Source organism: Paralichthys olivaceus, chromosome 4 (assembly GCF_024713975.1).
Source record: "Paralichthys olivaceus isolate ysfri-2021 chromosome 4, ASM2471397v2, whole genome shotgun sequence".
Classification (NCBI taxonomy): Eukaryota; Metazoa; Chordata; class Actinopteri; order Pleuronectiformes; family Paralichthyidae; genus Paralichthys; species Paralichthys olivaceus.
The window spans coordinates 9,589,487-9,616,805 of NC_091096.1; the positions used below are offsets into that span (position 1 = coordinate 9,589,487).

Here is a 27,319-nt window from a genome sequence, read left to right on the forward strand (position 1 = left end):
ATGGTTATGAAACATTGATATACAGCACAGTCAATCAGATTAAGGTCAGACACCACATCAGCCATCACGATGAGCGTTGTTAAGAGCAATAAACCATGTGAGGGAAAGGACTTTGTAAGGTCAGGTAGTCTGCAGTACAAAAGATTAATAATCAAGCTATAGAATCAAACTGTATTGACTTACATGTAAGACACAGGTGGCTGTTTTTCTGCTTGTTTGCGGAATACCTCAACTCTGAAACACACTGTGAAGGTGGCCAGTGGGAGAGATGATCTTTCAGCATCTGTCGTGGATGTTGCACTGTTCTCTGAAAGCGAACCTCATTTTCACAGCTGCCAACACATATATGTTTTAGCAGAGAAGTCAAATTATGGAGGGAATAATTTACAGGTGATCACAAAAAAAGTTGTAATGTAAACAGTAGATGCAGAGAGATGTTGTGGTGAGGATATGATTTAAAGGTTGTGAATTGTTTCCCATACCGAGATAAATTTCCAGCTTGAGTTGAGTTACTCTTTGGCCCTGACTGAGATGAGAAGGTCATTCCAATATTTCTCAGAGCCAGGGAGGGAGGAGAGTTGAAGCTGGGATGAGTGATTACCAGGTCACAATATAAGGAGACAGTGCAGGCAGTGCAGGGCATTGACTGGCTGGTATATGTGTAGAGTCTGGACAGACCGTCATGGCCCACAGGCACGGCGATGTGCACTCATTTGCAGTAATGCACACTAGGTTTTGGATTTTGAAATGAGCCACCACAGGCGGTTAGTGGAGGAGGAGGGTGACATGCAAGAATTGGGGAAGATAGAAAGCAGGACAGCCTACAGCAGTTTGGATGAGTTGAAGGCAGCGTGGTCAGAAGAAAGTTGCAGCACTTCAGTCAGAAGTTTCAACAAGCCGAGCAGAAGTGCTGATAAAGAAGTATCTACTTCACTCTGTGATGTGGATGATTGTAAACCATCTGGAACATAAGAAAGTGCTTGAAAGCAAAAGAAAAAATGCATTTGTGAAATTAACATTTATATGTGGCATAGAATCAAAGTGCTTCTCATCAAACATGGTAATGCTGTTGAAATTAGGAAAATTAAAGTGACCCTTTGTTTTATTTTGTTTGAGTCATCTGGGAAAATTCTATTGAACATGCAAAGTAAGTGCAGTAACGATGCAATTAAGCCGTGCTCCGTTTCATTAAAAGCAAACCTCAAAGTCCTTAGCGAAGAGTCTGAATTAAAGAGAGAGAGATAAAACACCAGAAAGCCAAGAAATAATAAAAGCAAAAGATATTTTAGCACTTCTAAGAAAAGTAGTTTTAGTTTTACATAAAAAGCTCATGGTCTGTCACTCCCTCGGGTGTCGCACAGACATCAGCCATCGTGACGAAGTCGTACTTAAAGGAGCAATAAATCATATAAAGGACAGAACTGTAAAGTCAAGTAGTCAGTCTGGAAAATTATGAACGAGCTATAGAAAATTCCAGTTTGTGTTGAGGTGTGTTGTTCTTTGGCATGCAGATGGGGAAGAATGGGATCTACCCAGCCCCCTTAGCCACAGTCGCCCCCTGCTGTTCAGAACGGTTTTCTGTCTTCTGTGTTTCAAAACGGGAGAGCATGTGCAGCACATTACATTTCCAATCGTGCTACACTTGTGTCGCTCTTATTTACTTGTTTTTTAGACAAGAAGAAAGCACAAGTGGCCACAGCTGTCAAAAGGAGCGTTTACTCTGCTGTGAAATGTGCGAACAAGTGATGGAAGCTTGCAGTTAAAGGAAGTATATGTTGGCTGACGTGTAGCCTGTGCTGAAGGGACAGCGGCTCTGTTATGCAAGTCAGAATTGTTGAAGAGAAAGAATGTTTAAACTAAGAGAGACAGGTTGTGAGAGCAGAAGCTTTTACTCTCTTTGTCCATCCCATTCCCTGTTTTGTCCCTCCTGTCCTCTCCTATCTCCCCGCTTCCTCGCTGCCCTGACGTTTTTTCCGGTGGTGTTTGTGGTAAAGGAGAACAGTCAAAAGCAAAACTCGGGTGTCACACTGAATATTTGTCTTTCACAAATCTTTCCCTGTTGCTCTCTTTGTCTGTTTTTCCTCCTCGCCTGCTTCTTCCCTAATTAATGTCCTAACCAGTAGGGGAGGAGAGAGGCACCGTGGAGAAGCAGACTGTTTTTGCGGGTGTGTGCACACATGTGTTTATTATCTTAGGGGCCCCACTGTTGGTGTGACTGCGGCTGTGTCTCAATTAGATCTACCTTTGTGGGGAATATAGACACAGTCACACTCATACGCACACTGTGAATTGCCTGTTCTTTATAGTATACTAAAAAAAATGTGTACAAAGACACAGACTCCGGCCATAGGCCATAATCAGCACTTTAATCCTTCCATCTGCTGCTCCAAACACTTCTTGTGCCCTCGTTTTTAATCTTCTCATACTCTTTGCACCTTCTTTCCCCACTGCCCTCTGATGTGCATCTATCTATCTATCTATCTGTGTGTGTGTGTGTGTGTGTGTGTGTGTGTGTGTGTGTGTGTGTGTGTGTGTGTGTGTGTGTGTGTGTGTCTGTGTGTGTGTGTGTGCGTGTGTGCTTTCATAGCCTTGTTAGAGAGCCAAACAAAAACTCTTTCCTTCCTGCCTACTTTTGTATTTCATCCCTCCATCTCTCAGTGCTCTCCATTCTCCACTTCTCTCTTCTCCACTGAGTTTTCTCAATGTGAGTTGTGTTCACATTCATCACTCCCCATTCCCTCTCACACTTCCTCGATGTGTCTCTCCCTCTATCATTATCTCTGATCCTGCTGTGCTCTACTGCTGGGAAGCCAACACTATCATCATTTTCCTGCTCTCTTCCTCTATTTTACTCCCTCTCTTCTTCCCTTTATGACTCCCTCTAATCCATTGTCCCTCTCTAATGACACTGTTGTGCCGCTGTGAAGTGGACGCAACTTCTGGACACCCATCCCGCCTGACTGTCCCCCACTATCTCTGCATCCATACTCCCTCTTTTCTTCCCTCCATCCCTGTCGCGGTCTCTTTTTGGCTACAGAGATGTGCCACTGTGAAAAAAGACAGTCTCTCAGCAGTTCCATTAAATGCACGTCTTTCTCCTGCTCTTTCTTCCACTCCGTGCTCTCTTATTTCTGTCACAGTTACTTCCTTTCCTTTCCCCCCATTTTCTCTCCATTCCCCGAGCCCTCACTTGGCCTCCCTCAGTCCCCTATCTTCTAACTCCTCAGATGTGATGAGGTACAATTGTTGCTAGGTCAGCCACATCCTGTTCAAACCTTTCTGCCTTCCATTACAATCAGCATCTTGCTTCCTTAGTGGAAGGCATCTGAGTTTGTTGACGTGTGGATTTCTATTATGAACTGCTGCTTATGCAGATACAGAGCGACAAGAATTTATTCTCCACCAACTCCCGAGAGAACTTTCTGCTTTAGCTGAAAATTGCTCCACGAGCTAATTTTGTAAGTTGTTCTGTGTTGAGCAGGTAGATTGTATGGGGGCTGTTTTTTTTGCAGCCTACAACAATGCTAGCAAAGTTGATAGCCAGAAAACAAACAAATCAAAAAACTCATTCAAGCAGCTCCTTTCACATGCAAGTTGTTAATGAAATATGTAACACGATGGCTAAAAATGACTAAACTTATAAACATAATGAACAAAATAAACATTATTTCACATGGTATCACACAGGTATAGATTTTCTATTGCAATGGTGGTAAAGAAATGTTTATTATAGCCTCTTTAATTAAAATATCTGATTACTGTCAAAAGATAGACTTTGGGTACTTCACATATTTCTACACATTATAACCGACAATGGATTTACCTTTATTAAAATGATAAACAAAATAAATTCACCACTTTCAGTCAATGTGCGAAGAAATTTAGAAATTGTTCAATGGAATTGTGTCATCACTGGGCAACAGATTTGGCCTTCAACTGTAATTACCTTCTTATCTAGTGGAGAGAAGAACTGCAAATGTATTTGTATGCTTGCCACTCTTTAATGCTTTTCACTGTCTTTCTGTCACTTCCTCTTCCTCTCTGCCTCAAATGTTTTATCATGCTGGTTGCTTGAAAAATGTCTCTCCTGCTGTTCTCTTACAGTAAATGTCACGTTTAGCCAGCGACCGCACAGAGAACAAACATTTGCAGAGTGAAATAATCTTTAAATTAAAATACATGTAAAACTCATGCGTTTTAGTGTGAAGATTGTCGTGATGTTGACTGATTGAAGATTTGTACCCTCCCATAAAATGTGTCTGAGCAGCTCTGAGGCACAGTGAAATTGGCTGGTTCTGTTCTGCCCAGATTATTCCAGCGGTGAGTCAGAGAAGCTGCAGCTCGCAGGGACTTAAATGACTTTTAACTGCCTGAGATAAACACACCAGGTGAACTCCGTTTATTTCCCACTGAATGTTTTGTAAAGGTCAGGCTTTGAGCAAAATGCAACTGGTATAAATAATAGATTTAATGCGTCTGGTTTGCTTCTGTGCCCAGACTAACATTTTCTTCTACTTTTAATGAATGCACAATGGTTGATGGGTATCTGATGGTTAAAAATATAAAGAGTTGTGTGAAAAAGAAGATAACTCTGACAATTTATTCAAAAAGGTCATAAGTTCCCCAACTCAGGATCAATAAGACCTGAGAATCATGCAGCCGTACAGACAAACGTCGACTGGTTCCTATTACTCATCAGCAAAAGTCATGGCAACAAGATGACATGCCAATTTCCCTCAATAACCCTCGGTAAACCCAGATATTTGCAACTCCCTCTCTGCCAACCCCTCCAGCAAAACTCTAAAGCAAAGCATTCAGATGGAAGAAGACAGAGGAAAGGAGGAATGGAAGATTGAAAGAGATAAAGCAGTGGGAGAGCTGAGCACTGCACACCTTGTTAGACACCTTGTTAGTGCTCAGTCAGTCATTATAGGGTCTGCTGAGGCAGGACTATATAATAATAGAGCCGGTTGGGAAGAAAGCAGGAATAGTGCAAGTTTTCACAGTTGCCAAAGCAACATAAGAGCTGGTTTTATGACTGTAGATAAATAAAAATAAGTCAGATAAAGACAGAGCTGGTTTAAGTGCTGTTTTGGAGATGCAGCAGGAAAAGTGAAATAGCTAAAAGAGTTAAGAAGATCATGGATTGATGCGATATGTGTGGTTTTATGTGTATATTGAACATATGGGTGTGCATATAGCTCATTTTATATTGGATCCAATTATGGTTTGATCCCATTATTTATGCCTGTAAAATCTCAGACTGAAAGCATCCTGACTTCTCTACATGTTACATGTAACACACACACACACACACACACACACACACAGCAGATACACACACACACATAAATCATCCAACACATTACAGCCACTCATTCCTACACTTGCAGATAAAACCCATATTAGTGCACCACCTCCAGGCACTTAAATAGAAAGGGCTCCATAGGGTAAAGAAAACTACAATTCATACAATTTTGATGGAACACACTAGTGAAAACATCATGAGGATTATTTTACATTCGATTTGTGCCAATAGATTCCTTTCACCTCAATCTTACACACTGGACCTTTAAATAATGAGGAAAGGGAGAGGAAGAGAAAGACAAGATGTTGGAGGGGTGGGAGGTGTGTGTGGGTTGAAAGCTGTGAAATATTAAGAATGACATTGTTCAAATTGAATTTGAGTGACTCAGCCACAATCACTATGAAGGCAAAGGGAATAAAAATACACGACTTAAGAATGTGTGTAGATTACAAAAACACGTATACACATCATGCACACAGACACACACACACACACACACACACACACACACACACACACACACAGGAAAATTGCTGAGAGAGCATCTGTCAGAAGTTGCACTCGGAGGAGAGCGTGGTCTTATTGGTTAGATCGAACAAGACAGTCTGCATGCAGTCACCTGTAATGAGACCACAGTACTGTAGCTGTTAGCTGAATTCACTGTGTGTTTTATTTTTGGTGGAAAAAAAAGGGCCTTCAGCGAGCCCTGGATTTAATCTGACCGGCTTTGTGTTTTCTCTGATGTTCAGTGCAGCATGTGTGAGTTTTTCCTATTTTTAATCAGAGGGGTTCGTAGTTTTTGTAGGTTTCAGACACCAACAATAGTGGGTTTTTTCCCACCAATTCCATTGAAAATGTGTTTTGACTTCATCATCTGTTTGAGTGTGGGGAGTGTATTCATGCACACATGCCTTACAGAATGGACAGAGTTGTTACTAATCTCCTATTCTCCCATGAAGATTATCTGGATAAGATCTTAATCAATATCTTTCGTTCATCACCACTTTTTAAACAAGCTACAGATGTTATGGATTAACTGTATACTGTGTGCGTGCGTGCGTGCGCGTGTGTGTGTGTGCGCGTGCGTGCGTGTGTGTGCGTGTGTGTGTGAGAAATTTCTCTCCTTCTCTCAGAAAAAGTAGTATTTCTTCCCTTCAGAATTATTGCTATTCATACACACGAAAATTGGCACAGAAGCTTGAACACCGATACATTGACACACCTACAGCCTTGACTTCCCGTCGGCTCTCGTAACCCTTCTTTTATACACAGATTGTATTGATCCATATATAGCAGGCGAGCAGGGAAACACAGTCTGTAAATAAGCTCAAAGAAATTTCTGCTGACGCCATCATTTTAATGCTCCTTTCAACTGTGAAACAGAGGCAGAAGTGCTGATGAGGCTCGTAGAATGGAGGGAAGAGGAGGAGGAATTGGTGTTTCTGTAATAAGTCCAATGTCAAGCGATTTCTGCATATGTTTCACACACATGCACACTCTTTCTCAGATACACACACACACACACACACTCAGAGTCGCTGCATTCCCACCTAAGCTGTTTCAGGAGGGCACAGTAAGTCATACAGATGTGACATGCACTCACTAAGAGAACGACCTGGAGTTTATTGCCAGTCTTCACACTTGCCCCAATGCAACCTGGACCCTCATGACTCTACCTCCAGGGAAGAGTAAAAAAGCCAAAAGCCAGTCGGTTTTAATTAATGTTTAGAAGCAATGATGCAGCCAGTTGGTTCAGGTGGCTGTGAAGGGCAGACACACGATCAGAGGAGTGATATGAACAACGGACATATTTAGTTTGTGTCTCACAAAATTCAGCTTTGCACTGTAGGTAGTTTGTGAGCCAGTGTGAGGTGCTGCATCTCAAAATGTATATGTCACAGCTCATTGCTTACACTGATGCTTTGACCCAACACACAGTAAATCCGCACCAACCCAGCCCAAGACCCAGTGCTTTACTGCAGATCAGGCCCTGTACATCTGGGGGCTCTAACCAGGATAAGTTAAACTCACAGTGGACTGGCAGTGAAGTATTATTGTGTGCAAATATATCCTGATGCATTTTGTCTGTGCTTCTATCAACATGATGGGCTCCGAATCTTATGCAAATTAAATGCTTACCTGAGTTCTGAGAGTTTAGGATTAAAATAAATCTAATTTTGCTGGGACCCTCCACAGTATGAAGCAGTTCACGTTTGACTCAACATACTGAGACCCTATATTCAATTTGAACAACACATTCTGATATCAGTCAAAAGAAGGATTATTGATCCTCCATTGATATTTTAGACAGCACAATGTTTTCTTTATATGTTTGACATCAATTATCATTCATACAAAAATATTATCATATCATTATATTGTGGTCTTGTGTTATCTAAAAGAACATAACGCCCATATTTTCTGTCACACTAACATTACACATTGACTGCATTAGTTATGAAGAAAACAAATCCATGAGCAAATCTGAAATTAAGATGACTAGTGATGCTCTCATGCAGCCCTATAATACACGACTGTCAGTAGGCTGTTTTACTTTGGCAATAACAAGTACCAGTTCATCTAAGATATAAAGGGCTTCCAGTTCAGAGGTCAGACAGATTATTCGATGTGTCCAGTATAATAATATAATAATAATTTGGCTTTTCTGACTCGACCCGGTCAGAAAGCAGGATTGTAACTGATGCAGCAGACTTCAAGGTTTTCTTTCACTTGCTTTGTGATAACAGACAGTGGATTCTGAAATAAGCCAATCATTTATCTTGTGGCTTCAAATACTGTTGTTCAGGGTTTGTGTTGCAGTGAGAGAATGATTACGTCTGACTGAAAACACCATGCTTCTGTCTGCGCATTAGAGCCTTCCCTGATGAAGTTATTTTCCAAACATAACATCATTACAAGCATATAGAGAAGAAGGGAGAGAGAGAGCGCGGAAGAGAGAAAGAGAGAGAGAGTAAACGAGGGAGACCCAAAGAAAACTGCTGGAAAAATCGATTTGCGAAGTTGCCTTTTCCAATTAATTTCAAATCTCAGCAAAAAGCCATCAAAAACTTTGCCGCTCCTTTTTTGTCCAGATGTAAAACATGAACTGTACTGAAATGAAATAATGTAGCATGTAATCTGTTCTCCCTGAACACACACACACACACACACACACACACACACACACACACACACACAGTAGGTGTAAGCACAGGGGTCCTCCTTAATTTTTTCATATTTGCTCACGAGCAGACAGCTGTATGACGCACACACGCCAAAAACACTAAGTGGAGGAATAATTTGCCTCTCAATCTTTTAAATTGCTTCCTTTTTGTGAAAGTTTGTTGACTTCTACAAGCGAAGCACGAGTACAAAATAGTATACAATTTGAATATCTTCTTTTTCCTCCACGTTGAGGTCAAATTGAAGCTTGTATTATTTTAACACACATTAAACTCTTACGGGTTTCCAACTGCAGTCCTGTCTGCATGTGTCCGCTCTGCATGAGTAAATGACATGTTCAAAAATCAGTTCCATGGTTTTTGATTTCTCTGTCTCCCTGGATGTGATGGGGAGCTCTAATTCCAAAGAGAGAGAAGACAGACATTTCTCAGAATGTACTTCGGCACCCTGTTTTTCTATCCAGTGATTTTTCAAATGAGGGATTTGTCAAACTGTTCCGTGTTTTGTATTGAATCTCACACACTGTTGTAGGTATAGGTGACATTTCTCAGAAACACTGCTGGAAATAAAGTTCAGTTTCAGTTTGATTAAAAGAAAGTTTTCATCAAATGCATTAAGTTGGAACTTTTTGAATTTCATGTGGTTCTTAGAAAGATTAATGGCATATTTCCAAGTTCTGCAGTGAATTAATTTGCATTCAATTTTATTTTGTTCCGAAAAGCCACAGTGGAGTAGAATTGTAACTTTTCTAACTTTGTAATTACTGTTATCTTTTTTTCCTCATACTACAGTTAGAATTAGTCTGTGTCTGAATTGAACTGTTTTGTTGCCCAAATTAGTTTGTGTCGTTTCGATTTAATTTCACTTTGAACTTAGTTTTTCAGTATTTTATAAATTTGCTGATGCCCATAACTTTAAGTAAATTGAACTGCATCAGGATATTGACTTTTCTAGTCCAGAAAAGGTGGATGTGAAACCAGTGACTCTGATTCACCCAACTGTTTCTTTTTCACCTGTTTCTATTTCAAAAATAACGTGAAGAATGATAAAAGCTTACTCATGATTTTATTTGCTTTCCCTCTGAAATATTTGTATGAGTCTGTCTGTGTGTGTGCTCTTGTCTGTCTGTGTACATGTGTGTACCCTGCCCCCTGTGTATGCAGGTACAAGTGTACGCGTGTATTCAGTCATATGTTGTTGAGTTACTGTGTTACTATACAGTACACAGGTGTCTATGTGTAGTGCAAATGTCAGCACCAACAGGGTCCAGAAGAATTTGTCAACATCAAAAGTGAATCATTGGCAGTATGAAATATTAATATATAGTTCATGAATATTAATACCTTTATTGGGTCAATTACCATAATACAAACACTCCTCCAGCGCATGTTACACTTTGTGTTAGTGGGAAATAAATTATACAGTAAATCATATGGATTTATTCTCTTTATGTGAGCTTTGTGTGCAACACAGAGACATTACAGTGCTCATCTCTGAGAGCTGCGTCTAGCACCACGCTGCTCAGGGACCACACATGAGACTTAGCTTTCAGCCGCACTATATCTGCTGCAATGCACTGTGTATATTGCGTCTCGTCTCTGTCAAATAACAGCGTGAAATAAATATGGAAATAATATTAATTTATTTACATGATATGAGCCATATGTCCTCCACAAGAGATGAAAGGGCTGCCGACTCAGATATTAATAACTAGTAAAGAAAAAAACATTTCCTGTGAAACGTTTATGTACATTAGGTTACCCAGCTACTGATTACAAGTTTGTCATGTGAAGTGTAATCAAGACGTCTCCTGTCATAATCACAAATGAGAGATCAAGTCCTCTTGCTGTTGGTGAAATACTCTAAATGCACTTACTCAGACATTATATTCTTTCAAGTACAACTTTGGCCTTTGCATATTCACCTTGGTAGAGTTGTTAGAATTTAATTAAAAACACAATATTACATGTCAACAACTAAAGGTTCAACACTTTAACCGAACCCCAAAATGAGTGAATTTAGCTTATTTTTTGCTGATGCTTGTCCTTTGGTGTGTGAATGTATGTGGTGCATGAGTGTGTGCTCATGCTTTAATGAGCCTCATCATTACCGTTACTTTTCCTGTCTCCTTTAAACCAAACCTCCTTTGCCTTCATCATCCTAACCATCCCCCTGAAACCCTTTAAAAAGTACCTCAATCACAAACACACAACCCCACCACTCCGCTCTTCCATCATGTTTTGATGACGGGGTCTTACAGGAAATCACAGCACATGCTGGAGGGAGATACCATTAGACGCAGCTCTGAAATGTAAACTTAAGGCATCTTAGCTCAAATCCACAACATTACCGGCCCAATAGATCTCCATAATGGTGGCACTCGATGGCTTGAGAAAAATTGCTAACCACATGTGAAAGTCCTTCTTCGCTTTGGCTGATAACCAGGAGCATTAGAGGTGGCACATGCACAATGGAGAGATTGAAGAGCAGGAGAGGCGCTGGAGGAGGGATGTCTGAACTCTGTCATCAGCCTCCTTCCTTTCTCTATTCTCTCACTTTTTTCCCTCCTCAGCCCTGGGCCCAACACCGTAATGTGTTCCCAAGTTTTTTTAATAATCACTGGGACACTTTCAGTTGAGTGTGTTTGTGGTGCTTGAGGAGAAATAGATGATAAAAAAAATAAATTAAGTAACAACTCCTGCAAGTCATCAGGCCGATAGAGGGATATAACCGAAGGCAGCGAAGGTGCTTGCTCAGTGGTGAGATTTGAAGCTTTACAAGAAAGTCACATATAAATAAAACCCTCCTGGATGTGCCCACTGCTCGACTGGCTTCAAAGCCACTCTCATCTGGAGCCACCTTTAACTGCACCATGTCAACAAGGATGGAGGGGGGAGAGAAGGAGGAGAACAGCAGAGGAGGGGAGGAGTGAGACGTGTAGAAAGGACAAGCAGTGAGAGAGGGAGGCAGGGCAGAGAGACACAGTGGATGTGTTTGATGGAGATAAATTGACTGGTGGAATAAAATCTCAGCTTTTTTATCAAAAAAACATTCCGTGTGTGTGTGTGTGTGTGTGTGTGTGTGTGTGTGTGCGCGTGTGCGTGCATGTTACTCATTTCGTTTCCTTTTCCAGTATAAACACTGACCTTGTCTGGACCAATAGACCTCCTGGTGTGTGGATTGTGGTTAGGTTGAGGTTAGGGTTATGCATGATTTGGGCATGGTTAAGATAAGAGATACTGTTTTGGATAGGCTGTTAACCATGAGCAGAAGTCAAAACTAAAAAGGGTAGATAGATAAACCAGGTTATCAAATGATGTCAAGTTAAATGATTGGTATACATGTGGTAATAATGTAGTTATAATGGTTCTTCTTCTGTCACATTTCTAGACTCCCATTTGTAAGCTTAGATTTTAAGAAGTATTGTATTTGTTCTTTTAGCCAATTATGAATGTGGATGAATTTCTACTTGTAATGCTATTGGTGCACAGACCAACCAGCAGTTATTTGTTCTCATCACTGTCAGTTGTGGACATACCACTGTGCTACCACTCCAAACTGTCCTCAAGCTCGATACTTTCAGGACTGTGAAAGAATTTAATTGTCCAAATTTTTGTGAGAAAACAGTTGCATCATTTTGCGGAAAGATTGCAGTGATCCCAGTTGGGAGCTGACATCATCTCCTTTCCTCGTTTACCAAGTCATAAAGAACGGCTCTGTTCTACTTTCATCCATGAAAATTGGAGTGTGAAGCTTTGACTCTGAAGAGAAGCCTCACTCTGGTTATCAACGGGAATGTAGATTTTATAAAGTGATGGTACACTTGATAGAAGTGGATTTTCCAGAGCTCTGGACTGACACTGTTTACCCTCCTCATTGTCTGAAGTATTGTGGGAAAGGAAAGTGGAGCGAGGGACTGATGACTTGTTGCTGCTGACATTATTGTTGGATGAAATTGCAGAGCACAAGTCTGCCCAAGTGGACGCCTCAAGCACCTCTCACCACACTTCAGCACAACAAACTAGTGACTGATGGTGCTTGTGTACATTGACAGCATTTAGTGTATATGGAGGCAGTTAGTTCTTATCATCTATTTGTCCAATCACTTCTTTCAACAGTTTACCCATTTTGGTGTTTAAGGGCTAGCATGCCGAGGCATCTCATTCTGAAAATGTTCATCTATCAAGAGGCATACAGAACAGTTATAAACTTCCTGAATCTGAACAATAACCCTAATCACCACTGAAAGACGCTGAATATCACCCCCCAGTATTTGTGCATTACTTTAAATACTGAAAGAAAGATAGAAAAAGAGAATAAAATCAGAGATTATAGCAATGAGTGGGCATCTGCACCTTGCGTAGCGGTGCACTTTCTCTCACGTTTATGTAACTGTGTTAATTTTACAGACAGCATTAGTAAAGTGCAATAAAGGCTTTTTAACAGCCCTTCCAGGATGTAAAATAAAAGGAAAAAAATCGAATGTTCATCTATTAATAGATCACTAAATAAACAAGTCTGAAAATATAACAGTACAATTTTCTCTCTATTTAGATAATTACATGGGATTGTGAAATTGGAAGAAGATGAGAAAACCAGCAGAAATAGCAGTGCCACAAATCAGGAAATAGGGAAACGAGTGTTGGCCACCTCACACCGTAGCAGTCACACAGCCAAGAGAGCAGGCAGACAGCCAGGCAGACAGCCAGCTGTCTAATGAATCAATCAGTTATGTAGACATCCTGTAATCCAGTGACTCATTCAATCACAACAAGGATGGCAGGAAGTATAGTGGCAATTAGGCTCTGCTAACAATTGTAAAAAGAACGTCTGAAATGATATCACTACATGGTGCTTTTACTGAAGTTAGAGATTTAGATTCCCCGTTTTAAGTTGGAAATAATTGAGAAATGCTGCTTGCTTGCAGCTTCTGGGTAACACTGCAGAGGATGTGGGGAGAGGCAGGAGAGTGGTGGTAGAAACTGAGATTTATATCGATGGGACACAATATGGTGTCTTTGAAGCTGCTGCTATCTCTTCTACAAAGTGGTTTCATGCTAACTGTGCCTCCTCTAGAATCCATACACATACACACATGCAAGCCAAGACACAGACACATCTTCACTGTGGTTTTTCAGTATTGCACAAACAGGAAAGTTGAAAAGTGTCTTAAAGTTGCTTCTATATTTTTATTTCTCCAAAGAGGTGTTAGTTTATAATCTGTTTCACTCATCCACATTAGCTTCAACAGTGTGTTCACTATGTTGTTACTACAATGAGCAAGACAGAAGTGTACTTTTTCTGTACGGAAAACAGTATTACTGACAACTTAGCAGCCAATCACATTTCTCTGCCTATATGTTTTTTAAAAGGAAGGTTTTGAGAGAAAGACTGAGTGTAGTAGACATAAACTTTTTTTGAAATTTATTTAGAAGAACTAAATGTGCTGACAAAGTAGATATTGCAAGCTGGGCTACAGCAACAGCAGAGGGAGCTGGGAAGCGAGGAATACTTAAGAGTCTTTGATCCAGAGAATCTGCTACTGAGGTACAGAGTGTTCCAGGACAGAGCGAGGCAGAGCGGCCGGACCACTCATGGGAGAGTGCTGACGAGGTGGGTTGGTGGGTGAGTGCTGGATGAGTGTGGCTGGCAAACTGAGAGGATTTCATTAATCTGAGCACAAGAAACAACAGGTTAATATCAGGAGGGCAGGCAGGGATGGCACTCGGTAGAGCACATACCTCTGCCAATGCCCAACAGTCCCCTTAAATTTAAACAAGCCTTATAGCTGAGGCCACATTATGTTATCTCCGCTACACATTTGTGGGAGCTACACCTTTGTAACCTGTGAGGAAACCAAATTTAAATCTGTGAGATATTTGGATTGCTACCAAATTGGACACACTCATAGGTATCTGTCCCCTAATTGTGCCTGTCCTAAAATCTGGATCTGCCCCTTTGTACTGATTACTGCCAAAATTGAATCCCATCCTCCCATTCTGAAATCCATTCAGCGTGTAATCTTGCTGACAAAAAAAACAGACAAACCAAAACACAAACAATTGGACAGAGGTGAAAACTTGGCCGACAAAAGCGAACAAGTTATACGACAATAAGTGTCGGTCAAGCCAGTCCTTAAGTGCTGCCGAGTCCTGGAGAGAAGAGGACTCAGATCAGGTGCTCAGTCATCTAGCCGGGAGCTGCAGGAGAACGGAGGCCACGCCCAGCCAGGAACTCACACAGACATGAGCAGCAGACAGAATGGGGCCAAGCAGAAACACACATGCAGGCGTAGATCAAAAAAACACCAAAGTAAACAGAAGAGTCCACCAACCCAACAGGCATCGTTACTCAGTGTCAGTCGAAACCTCCTGGTGAGTTCAGACCGTGCTGAAGCTGTGTGTAAACAGCCTCATCTTTTCTTCCATGTTGGTCTTTATCCTCATGGAGCTGTTGACAGTATTGGAAAGGGATGTTTTCTTTAAAAGAAATAACATGTGTGCAAACATGTGTGCTCTCTTTTTTCATGCATATGACACTGAATTACTCAGTGAAGCTGACGGCTTTTTTTCTTTTCAGTCTTGACAAACATCTGGTTCTATGAACGATGGTTTAGACAGTGCACAGAAGGAACGATGCTTCCAATGAGACACAGTCTATGTTGGATAATCTTATCTTGGCCCTAAAAGGAAGTTATACATGTATGAATCATTCCTTCTTATTGTCAACACAATATTACACAGTGTCATACAACAGCTCCACAATGTAGTAGTATGGTTATAAGCTCCAATATAGCCTTTCCTTTAGATCAGGTTTCTCAATGAGAACTTTTTGTGATGGTGACTAAAGGTCAAGTAAATGTTCAACTGTTAGTTGTTGACTCTTTAAATTAAATGTATATTCAGCGTATCCTTTTAGTCGACTAATGTGAGACAAATAATGACATGGGATTACAGGAACATCATTTATTGTATCAAACATGTTATGATTTTAAAAGCTAACCTATTCTGCCTTTACGTACGAGAAGAGGTACCATCTGTTTCAAACTATGCAATCGTCACTGCAGACACTGCCGTGCGTCCTTTATGTTGGCATGGTTGTTAAGAAATACAGCCACTAGAGGGCAGCACAGAGACGAGTTTCTGACAACAAGAAACATAGTAGCCGGTGGAGGACGTTGTGTCGCTCTTAAGAGCTTAAAGTGGCCAGGTTGTAAATGGCTGTGGTTCAACTTAGCAACTTGCGAAGTCTCTCCTCAGAAAGTTCCTCTTCATGTCCTATGCCTGTCTCACTGGCACAGTTGACTACACTGCCCCCTATGATTTCAGGTGGTAATGCTGTTTTTCATCCATTTTGTCTGTATTGGTAAGCTTTCCACAGATGTGCACAAATATGGACAAAATGAACGCTGAATGTGGACAGAAGGTTCTGTTACTTTCTGTAAATGTTTCTAACATTGAGCATAAATTAGCCACGAAAGCCCGAGTCTCCGTCTGAACGAGGACAGACTTTTCTAAAATGTTCTCACCTGTATATAGTGGAAATATGTTTTATATAATATGTTATAAATGTTACTGTCTCTCCTCAGAGCAGGAAACAAAATGACCTTTTCAAAAAGTCTGTTGTTGTTCTCAGTTTGTCCCAGCCATTGTCCAGGGAGAAAGAGAAATCATTTTAAAACATCAAACTAAAATCTGCTCACCTACACATTTTTGGGACATGCAGAGTGGAGTCATTTTCCCAACTGTGTTAAATATTTTATAAAAGTCACTTGTGCAGTGAGACATCAACATGAAAATTGTTCTAAAACTCAACAATGGATTTTTCTCCAGCAACTTATTGGGTTTTCCATGGATGTTTCCTGTATGAAACCCCAAATACCTTCTGCAGGTGGAATGATTCACAAAGGTCATGTTTAAGAAGCTATTGAAGTCAGAGATATTGAAGTCAGGGTTTCACTTATATTTGGACATTTTTCACAGCCCACATTATGAAAAAAAAAGCATCTGTGCCTCCTGGTTGCATTCATCCTTGAAAAATATTCAATTCATCTTCCCACAGGCAAATCTGAAGTAATTTCTCATGAATAATAAAATGCATGAACTTAGAGAAAATACTAGCTTAAGTGTTATATTTCAATTGATGCTGCTGTATTCTAGGTTTTCAGATTCTCAAAACTTTATTTACTTTCACTAAGTAGCTTATGTTTTTATCACAGTTTGTTTGTTTGTGAGCAGGATTATGCAAAAACTATGAACCAGTTTCCATGAACTGAAATGAAGGATGTGATATGGGTCAGATGAAAACCAAAAAAACAAATTTCCAGAGATTTCATTGCAGGATTTGTCAACATTTAATTGACTTGAAAAAAATAGGCATGTTTATGGAACTGATATCTCTTTGCGTGTGTGTAATTTTGGGCAGTTTGATTGAATTTAAAGTTGCGTTTTACTGAGTGACATCCTAGTTGATAAAGTAAAATATATTTTGCATTATTTTCTATAGTTACAAAGCAAAGTGAATCTGATGAAAAAGCAGGTCAAAACAAAACACATAAAGAAAGCATCTATCCATGATCAACAGTATACAGTTAAGACATTGCACATTTTTGTAAAAAAATTTTGGAAAGTTTTCTGATGAAACTTCAGGTGAAATGAAAAGAATAATTCCATTAACACTGTACATGTGAGTACAAACAAATCTACAAATCAGGAAACTAGAATGGCTCTTGGGGAGCGTAACACTATCATGTTGAAGAAAATTAAAAACAAACCTGGATCTGTCCAAAAATGTAATAGCTTCTTCCTTGGGTTATGATGCACCCCTCCACAAAATGTCATGAAAATCAGATGAGTAGTTTTTGTGTTACCTTGCAAAGAGTCAAAACACAACTAAAACAAAACCTCCTAGGCAGAGGTAAAAATAATAATACTATAGAACACATGAGTGATTCTGCATAAAATCCTACAATATAAGACCTGTAGGATAATTATATACAGGCAAATATGGCGCTAGGATCCTTTGTATAATTGTGTTATATATTTAAATTGAATATAAAGTATATTAGTGAAAACCTGATGTCAACAACAAGCACATCCTCAGAGAAAGATGCAGTAAACCCAGAGAGAGAACACAGTTGAATGAAATCAAATTCTATCAGCCATGCAGGAAAAAAAGGATCCTGAAAGGAAGTTGGCAGGAGCAAGACTACAGTGGAGAAAGAGAGCGAGCTAAAGGGAACTTGAGATTATGTGGGTGTCACATACATTATTGAGTCTGGGCTGGAGGAAGTGGGAGCGGTGAGAGCAGCTGTTGGTTGGAGCTGATGTAATGGCGATCCCCGCTCCAAGGATGAATGGGGCTAATTTCTGGCAGGCTTCAATAAAAGGCAGCGAGGAAGAGCTTGCAGGCTGCGAATCAATCGTCACTCTGTGTGTTTTGTGGTATGCATATACCCAAATATGTTTAAATGCAAACTTGTCAGTATTTATTAATCGAACGGACAACACACTTCCTGAAAAGAAAGGCAGGATGAATGTGTGAAATTTCTTTGTTGATGCACAATTATTTATTTATCTATTTGTTGTGAAGGGTTCAGAGTGATAGCCACTTGCTCATGGAAAGCAGAAGGCAGTTTGTTTTCTTACTGTAGCACAACAAGACTTCAGAGGACAAGGTAATAAAAGCTGTTTATAACTCGAGACAGGGATAAAGAGGTTTTATATTTGAAGATGGACAAGCCACTTTTCATCATAATGTGCTCCGGGCGGCATTAAATCCTAATGGGACGGCCTGACAACATTTGTGCATTCTGTTGCTAAAAAGATGTGTTTCACATTTAATTTATTAGAACAGCAGGTTACATTTTTTTTTGACTTGTGTCCCAAACACCGGTGCCAGCTGTTGTTGCTGAGAGCATTAAGACGTATCCAGAGAGTTGATGACAGGCTGCACAGGCCACCATTACCTCTATATATGAATATTATCATATCTCAAATCTCAATTCTCCGTGTGAAGATCAGATCTGTGCCAAGGCATCAGATCAGCTCTGTTAATCCAAACATAATCTTTCAGGATGTTCTCTGCTGCTTTCTTCTCCTGCAGCAAAGAATTGTCTCTATGTGCTGATGTCATAGGTTTTGTCTTCTCTGTTCACCTGCTTGACTTCTTTCTTTCTCTCTCTTTAAAGGTGGAGAGGTTCCCTACACCACTCTGGCTACGAGGATGATGATGGGCTTCTGGTGGATGTTTGCTCTGATCGTCATCTCCTCGTACACTGCCAACCTAGCAGCTTTCCTCACCATCACGCGCATAGAGAACTCAATACAGTAAGTATCCACCAGATTGTGTCCTCTGTTGTCAGTGGTGGCATAGTATTTACTACAGCTATGCTATCGCAGATGCAGGACTCACATACACACGTATGCGTTCCGTCAGGACTTGACCGTGCCCGATGCACAGTTTCTTGCTTGGGATATACAACGTAGCCAGTTGTCATGCTAACGTGCAGTCCATCTTTCAATACAACCAACATGACACAACGCTACTCAACACATTCACACAATGACACAACAGAGCATTATTGCAGTGAATAAGCAGACTTTTGGTCAAAGCCTTCAACACATCCTTTGCTACAGCATGTGTGTTCCTGATAAAAATACGGAACACACACACACACACACACACACACACACACACACACACACACACACGCACACACACACACACACAAGCAGAAGTGAGAGGAAGCAGTTTTTTGCGTGTTCCTTTCAGATCGGATGCAGGGAATGAATCAAAGTAACAGGCAAAATCGTTCCACCTTAATTACTGTGCTTTCACGTACACATGAAGTAGCACACACAAACACACACGCACATTATTTCCCTCAGCTCCGTGCCCTCTGTTTATCTCTCCGTGTGATAATGTGGTCGCCAGCTTCTCTCCTGTTGGCACCAGGAAATGCTCATCTCTCATTGGACTAATCAGCACTCCAGAGCATCCGCTATGCCCGGCAGTGCCACAGTTAATTGTGCTTAGCTTTGGAATAAACAACATTTATTTCTGTAAATCTAATCACTATCTGTTTCTTAATGTGTTTCTGTCAGTTTGTGTCTCTGTCGCACTCTTTTCTGCTTTACTTTTGATTCCGGTCACTCTTCTTTTTTTGCAGTTCTTCTGTCCAGTCCTTCAGAAAATTAAGAAAAAATTCATTTCTTATGTTCTTTAGTTTGTCCTGTTTGTTTATTTTGTCCTCTGTCAAACAGAAGTGCCTCTCAGTTTGCAGCATCTCTTTAGCTAATTAAGGAGAGGTTATTTTAATGTGTTGACTCTTCTGGGGTCATTAGTGCTAGAATTACACCTCAGCACCCTCATGGCCCTGGGTCTCTAAATTTGGGTGGTGGGATGAGAGTGAACACCCCCAAAATAATCAAACCTCAACAGCATAACAAAACCTTATGCACTGTTATCTATTATTCTTGATTAACATGTTACGCAGACTGAATAAAAGTGAATGCATGTATATGGGATTGATTAAGGGAGTGAATTAGTTAAGTATGGAAACAAACAAGCAAATGAATGCACCGGCAGGAGAGGAAGAGGCCGGGGAAAGTCTCAGTGAGCCGTCAGGACAGACAAGGTTTTTAAGTATTAATGCCCTTGTTTCATCCTGGAAATGAAATAACAAGTGAGCGTTCAGAACCCTCTCTGGACTATTTCACGCTTGGATGTTTTCCCTCAATTTCTCTGTGAATCCTAGAGGAAAACAGTGAGGGATGGCGGCGGAGAGTGGCAAAGAGACGGAGCAAAAGAGCAACAAAGTGAGAGACAAGAAATGCCATAAACATTATGAAGTGGAAATGAAGAGAGGGAAGCACATGGAGGGGAATAAAGGGTGAAACCGATTAAGAAGGAAAGAGGAGGAGAGAAGCAGAGGGTAGGAGACAGAGAAGTACGGGGTAGAAAGAGAGAGTGGAGAGGAGCAAGGAAATAAAGAGAGGAAGAATTTTGGGTGATGAGTCAGAAGGAGAACTAACAAAGTCAGAAAAATTGGCAGAAAATTGGAAGCACCTGCCAAGAAGAATAAAAGTGGATGGATTGGACAGGATGTGAAGATTGAAAGACAGTCAATGTTTGCGGATATAAAAATTTGTTTCCTGGTCCAATCTCATATAACAGCTTTCATATTTTATCCTTTCTAAAGTTCCCCACATAAAATCAATACGTTTTTTTTGTGTGTACTGGGTAAGTCGCATGAAGTCATCCACTGGTCATGAGAAAAGGATTGTAACAGCCCTGCCCCTTGTTCTGTTTAGTAAATGAGAAGGATTCATTAATTATTTACAGAAAGTGTAGCAGTTGTTAGTGACCAGAGATAACATATAAAAGGATAAAGAAGGTAAAATCAGATTTGATGGACTGTGGCTTGGATTGTGCCTCATTTGCATTTTGCTTTGGGCAAAACCATTTCCCAAATGACTACATTTAAATGTGAGTATTTGTTATATTAATACAAAATAATATACTGTATAAGTGACCATATTTTGTAAAATGACTTCAGAGGTTCTCAAATTCTTCCAAAATGTACATAATTAATAATCAAACCATTAGAAAAAGCAGTTTGCACAGCACTTATATTAAACATATACTCTTTTCATATTTAGCTGCTACATCTCTCAGTTACACTACTCATAGATTGCTTGTAGTTTTTGCTAGATATCTGCAGTTCTTCAAAAGCCATCTGTTGATGCATTCGTACATTTCCGCAAATACATTTCCCTCCAGAAGCACAAAGCCAAGGCCATCTTTGTCCTTTGGCATCTGCAAAATTAGCAGCTCATCAAACTCTAACATAAAAGAAACACCTGAGGTTGCATAGCAACCAAAGTCAATCCAGCGATATGAAAATATAATTTGAGAAAATTACCTTTTCCTTTGAGTACGGTTCCCTTGAAGGTTTGAATTTGTTACATTCAGCTTTCAAATGGGAACCGAAGACATAAACAGATGTTACGCACACATACTCAAGCGAGAGAGGCAAAAGAATGACATCAAATAAAAATAGGATAAGATGGAATAAAATAAAGTACATTGGACAAGATGGAGGATTTCACTTGTTTGTTTGAAGGTCTCCAGCACTAGTTAAGATGCTAATCACCAGTTGATGGTTGTTAGTGACCACCAGCAGATGTTAGGGACATATCTTCAGTTGTCTTCCTTAGCGCCATCAGGTGTTATATTATGAATGGCAAACTCAGAATAATAAAATATATTTATAATAAGATTCTGTCATGATGAACTCTCTCAGGCCTTTCTCTCTGTCTGTGTTCCTCTCTCACTACCTCTCATAATCACACACACACACACACACACACACACATACTGACTACTTGTCATGAGATACATTCAGCTGCTGTTCACTCCATTTACTTGCTCATTGAGCTGCTTAGGGGAATATAATTGGTTGCAAAATGAGCTAGCATACACACAAGACAGAAACACAAAAACACAAGTGGTTGTCGACACACACAAACACACACAGACATTAAATCCACATGAGTAGGTCACAAAAAGACAATTCAACACATGATTCATGTGTGCATATCGACATGATACAACTCAAACAATAATAGATCGGGAGAAAACCAATGTCAGTGTCTTTATATTAAGACTCATTTAGTAGTGTTTGGAGAAAAATATATTTTTTAAATTATTTATATGCTGTAAATAAGTAAATACCACACTGGTGCATTTTAACCACAGCAGTGACAGTTCTTATGGAGCTCTATGAATGCCTTCTGTCAGAAAAATGATCAGTGATATAAAAGGAAGAATATTGTTTTTAATATTTCCACCTTCAACTTTAGACCATTTTACTTTAGAGTTTGAGCTTTAGTTAGTCTCTAAAACCTGAATCTGATCTGCATCTCAATTTGAGGCTGCATAGTGTCGACCTCTGTGGGGTATATCAGACGGACCTGGTCTGCCTTCAGTCACAAGCTGTTAAAGAGCCCATGGTGGGGATACCAGGATGTTGTGACCATAAATGATCCAGTTACCTTATTTTGGCATTCCATTTAATGTTTGATGGGTCACGGTGGACAGAGAGCATGTGAATTTACACTTTAACTCCAGGATCAATCAATCAAAAAACAGATTGTAACCACTCCCCAGAGAGCCATCAGGCCTCCTTCGAATAAAAACAGAGGTCAGCTGGGGACTCACACTCTAAGCTTTCTTACTGTCTCTCCCTCTTTTTCTCTTTTAGATTTAACACCATCTCTTATTCATATATAATTTCTTATTTTCTTCACCACTGTTCTTTGAGTAACTTCTCTTGCAGCATATTTTACTTTTCCTTCAAGCAAGTTGCACATGACAATTGTGCCTGAGAAGTTTGGTTTTAATTTTTTTCCTGCATAGCTCTTCAGAAATATGTTGGCTATAGGCCTACTCATAGTAGAAATTCTCTTTCAATTCAATGTAAGGTTCCACCAACTTTTGCTTTGGGTTCCAGTCAAGGAATTCATTTTCTTTCTAATTCTGCTGATAATGACTTGGTTACAAGAGTTATATTCCTTAAACATTAGCATCGTTTAGCATTATCAACATACAACTGTGCCCTAACATATTATCTGCCACCGTCACTTTGCTCATTTCATCTCAAACTAGAAGGCACTCACAAGCAGTCTCCTGAAATTCAGTCAGACTTCACCAAATTTCACACACTCATAGGGATGAAAACGCATGTAGTTATTTAAATTGTTTGTTTATTCAACTGTGAATGATTTCTTATTGGTCATTGGGATTATTCCCTACTGGTAAATAGTTCAATGCTGATTTACCCTGTTGTTGTCTTTGTGTTTCTTCTAAGTTGCAAACAGAGATTCATTGAATAGAAACACATGGCTTCTTATCTAAGTCTGATCTAATTGCAGTATCTAAACCTGCTCCAATAGGAGCTGATGAGCCTTTGTGTACGTGTATTAAATTACAGATTGCCCACTCGATACTTGACTTGGAGTCAAATGTATGCAAATGTCACCCCTTTTTGTAATCTGCATTTTTTTGTCTCGGTAATATCTTGACTTCTCTTATGTCTGTGTTTGTTTGTGTCTACCTCTTGCTCCTACACATGTGCAAATCAGTAAATAACAAGAGTCACCACTGAGTGAAACCAGTTCACACTAGGAAATCCTGGTGTGCTTACAGACATACAGTATATATTCACAGAGGATTGGTGGGGAGGAAGAGGATCAAGGCTGAGAATTAATTGACAGCAATGAAAGATTCATGCTTGTGGCAAAGTTCATTAAAAACTTCAAAGTTTATTTTTTTCCTCAATGCCATGGGGGGGTCACCGTTAAGAAAACCATGAGAGAAATAAGTAGAGTGAACCTCTCATTTCATATGTGTGTGTGCATGTTTTCACCTTGTAAATATTTGTATTTGTGCCCATTGTTAAATGTGCTTTGTACCTTGTTCTTCATTTAACAGGACACATTTAGAGTTTTGGGGCAAATGTTTTCATACATAAATGTGTCTCTCAAACCATGGGTAGCATGTAGCAGCCATTTAACCAACAAACAGTAATCAGTTCCTGTAATTGTTCTTTATTAAATTTCTCAGCAGCCAAACTCTTTGAAAGGCAACCTCAGCACTGTTGCGTTATAATTAACAAACGCTTGTGAAATCCCCCAGAGGTGGCGATTTATGGGTGAAGGTCAGAACACAAGAGAAAGAAAAATAAATAGAGCAAAATAGCAAAGAAAACGTTTCTTCTTATCTTCTTCACTTCATGGCCCCATTTTCTTTACTGTAACAGCAGAAATCAGGTTAGGGTGTCACCACCCATTCCCCAAAGTGATTTGATCTTGATTAAACTAAATTTTGAATAAAAAAAAATAATGATTTGATTTGGGATAATATTATATCAGGAAGGAAGAAAGGACGGAAGGATGGAGGGAAGGAAAGAAATTTAGACTTGACCCCAAAGCAGCTGCACTATAGTTATTAGGCTGTGTGTGTTGCTGAAGCATTTAGCTTCAGAGTTTATGGTTTTCCTGCATCCTTACCTACCTGAATGTCACATTATCACCCTTAAACTGTCATTTTCTGCATCAATGTCAACTTGAAAAGAGAATGGACGTAAAGTGGTAGCAGTTTGTTGCTGCTGAAATCACAGTATGAATGGATTTACTAACTCTTCTCACTTGTGTGTCTCTAGGTCTCTACAGGATTTATCTAAGCAGACAGACCTGCCTTATGGTACAGTGCTGGACTCTGCAGTATACGACCAGGTGCGCTCCAAATCTATGAACCCCTTTGAGAGAGATCCCATGTACTCCCAGATGTGGCGGATGATCAACCGCACCGGAGGAGGGGACAACAATGTTGAGGAGTCAAAAGAAGGCATCCGCAAGGTAGGTCTTTTCTTTTTTATGATAAGGAACACGTTTCAAACAAAAGACCAATGACACGTGTAAAAGTGGTTAGTAAAACAAACATTTGAGTCCGAGGACTCCTGAGATAGTTTTGCAGCATCAATGCAGTGATTATCCACTCTGTACACTCAGGTCTTTATTTACCAACATTTAGCTTTGTCATTTTGAAGACATGTCATTTCTCAAAACAACCAAAATCCATATTTTATGTCAGTTATTCAGTCATTATGCAACATTTGAAAAGCTTTGAGATCACTGCAAAATTGTGCTGCATTCTTGCTCTTGCCAGAGAGCAATTTCACTCATTTGCAAGCATTGCCGCTACATTGCTGAATGTCAGAATAACCATGCAGCAATTCACATGACACACGTACAATGACATGTTGCTGCTAATGGGCACTGGCGGATCTTAAATCTCTTTAAATCAAGGTCCATAGAGGGGCCACAATTTAGACAGATGGTCAATTATATGACCAACATCCATATATGACTCCTGATCCAGTGAGATCCACATTCAAGTCATTCCTTGTTTGTTCTCTAGCTTTGAGCAAAGCCACAAATCATTTGATATATTTTGAAAATTGTTCCTTGTTCAAGCACATTGTGTACTTCAAAAAGTAATTCAAAAAGAAATATTCTACATAAACTGTCATGTTCTTTGTTAATAGTACAAGTGATTATTTTAAAGACTATTTATAAAGTGACCCCCAGCCTAGATATTACATCAATTTCAAAATGGTAAAACATAACACTTCACCAATTATTGTCTACTTTTGACTCAATAAAAAGTTTCACTGAAATAAAAACTTCAGTAATAAATTTAAATTGACAGGTTTGTGTAAACCTTCACCCATAGTTCCTTCTGTATTTAATACATGAAATGAAACATGTCCTCTTTGGAAATACAGCTCAGGCTACAGGGTTGTCTGTGATGACAGAGGCTAAAGCTATCTAAACGATGGTAATGATACACAGGTAACATGCACATGGTTAGATACTTAATTCCCCAGCATTATTCCCCAGCATTATAAATACCTGACTGCTGCATCTCATTTGCATGCACCTCGCTCTCTGTTTGCATCGGCTTGTTCTCCTCCAGGGAGAGTCTCGGTTTATCCTTCCCTCTCCCTTGAATATGTTAGACTTGAACTGTAGCCAGCATGGGAAGAGTTGGGAGGAGTGATTAAAGTGGTGGGTGGTGTTTTTAAAATGATGAGATAAATGCAGTACATAACCGCATATAAGCACACAACTATTAGTACACACTCACACACATTGCTTGTTGGCAGGGGTATATGTATTTAATAGCGATTCTAGAATCCTGAATAAGTCAGTCTGTCCTCTATCCATACATGTATCTTTTTTTAATAGTATTTGATTGATAAAAAGAGGTAATATATTATATACATAAAATCATGTTATGTTCCATATACAAAATGCCCACTCCTTTAATATTGTAGAGTATCCTAGAAAGAACATTTTTAACACTGTACATGAATCCAATAATTTTAAACACAGGTAAAAAAAAAATTAATTATAACATACAGTAGACATCTTGATGTGAGTGACAGTGGCTCCAAAGACAACATTTGAAAATGTGAATGTTCTAAAGTGGGTTTAAAATATTTAAAACTCTCAAAATTGAAACTGTGGGACAAGTTAAAACCACAGATTGTATATGAAGATGAACAACATGACATCTGCCAAGAGTGAATCCAAATCCTCTTGATTGCCCCCTGGTGGCTGGCTTTCATCATAAAAGATCTTAAACCCTGCCCTCTCCATATTAATGGATTAGACAAGGAACAGAACGCCTGTGTCTGCAGGGGTCGATGCCGCGGCTCCACACCACGTTCACTAATGCATAGACTATGGCTCCAAATGATGTTCAGGCACAAGATGGCTGCACCCAAGTATCCCAAATATATTGACAGTCTGTGGTTCAAACTCACTGTCATATGAGAGAGCAGTGCAGGTTGATCCGACCCCTGTGGATAGTTGGTGCACAGACATCATTAAAACAACAGGTCTTGTTTTTTGAAGCCCTCGTCAATGAGGCCAACAAGACTTGTTTCGTACTGATTGGCTACAAGGAGTTTGTGGGGTAAAATCAACACCACTCTGTGTTTGTAGTATCAGTGCTGCAGCTGTGACCAAATAGCAGCTTAAAGGTGACAGAGGCATCACAACAACAGTAATACCCAGAGAACCACTGGAGCCTCCTTTTGTGAAGCGGAGCTGTCCATTCAGACACAATGCGTTTGCTCACAATGAGAACATGGCCTGAGGCGTTCTAGGCTGCCTGGGAACTTTAAAGTGCATAGCCTGCTAATAGACTGGGCTGTTGCAACGTCAGGTGCAGGAGAGGTCCCATGCTTTATCAACC

At 39.9% G+C, this 27,319-nt stretch overlaps 1 protein-coding gene across 3 annotated transcripts in view; it reads left to right on the forward strand.

The window, feature by feature from the left end:
- grid2 (glutamate receptor, ionotropic, delta 2) overlaps positions 1-27,319 on the forward strand; it is a 423,234-nt gene that overhangs the window by 341,551 nt on the left and 54,364 nt on the right. For all 3 annotated transcript variants that reach the window (XM_069523619.1, XM_069523620.1, XM_069523618.1), the window contains exons 12-13: positions 18,681-18,819; positions 24,717-24,912. In XM_069523619.1, the coding sequence (XP_069379720.1) occupies positions 18,681-18,819; positions 24,717-24,912 (335 nt within the window). The remainder of the gene's footprint in view (positions 1-18,680; positions 18,820-24,716; positions 24,913-27,319) is intronic.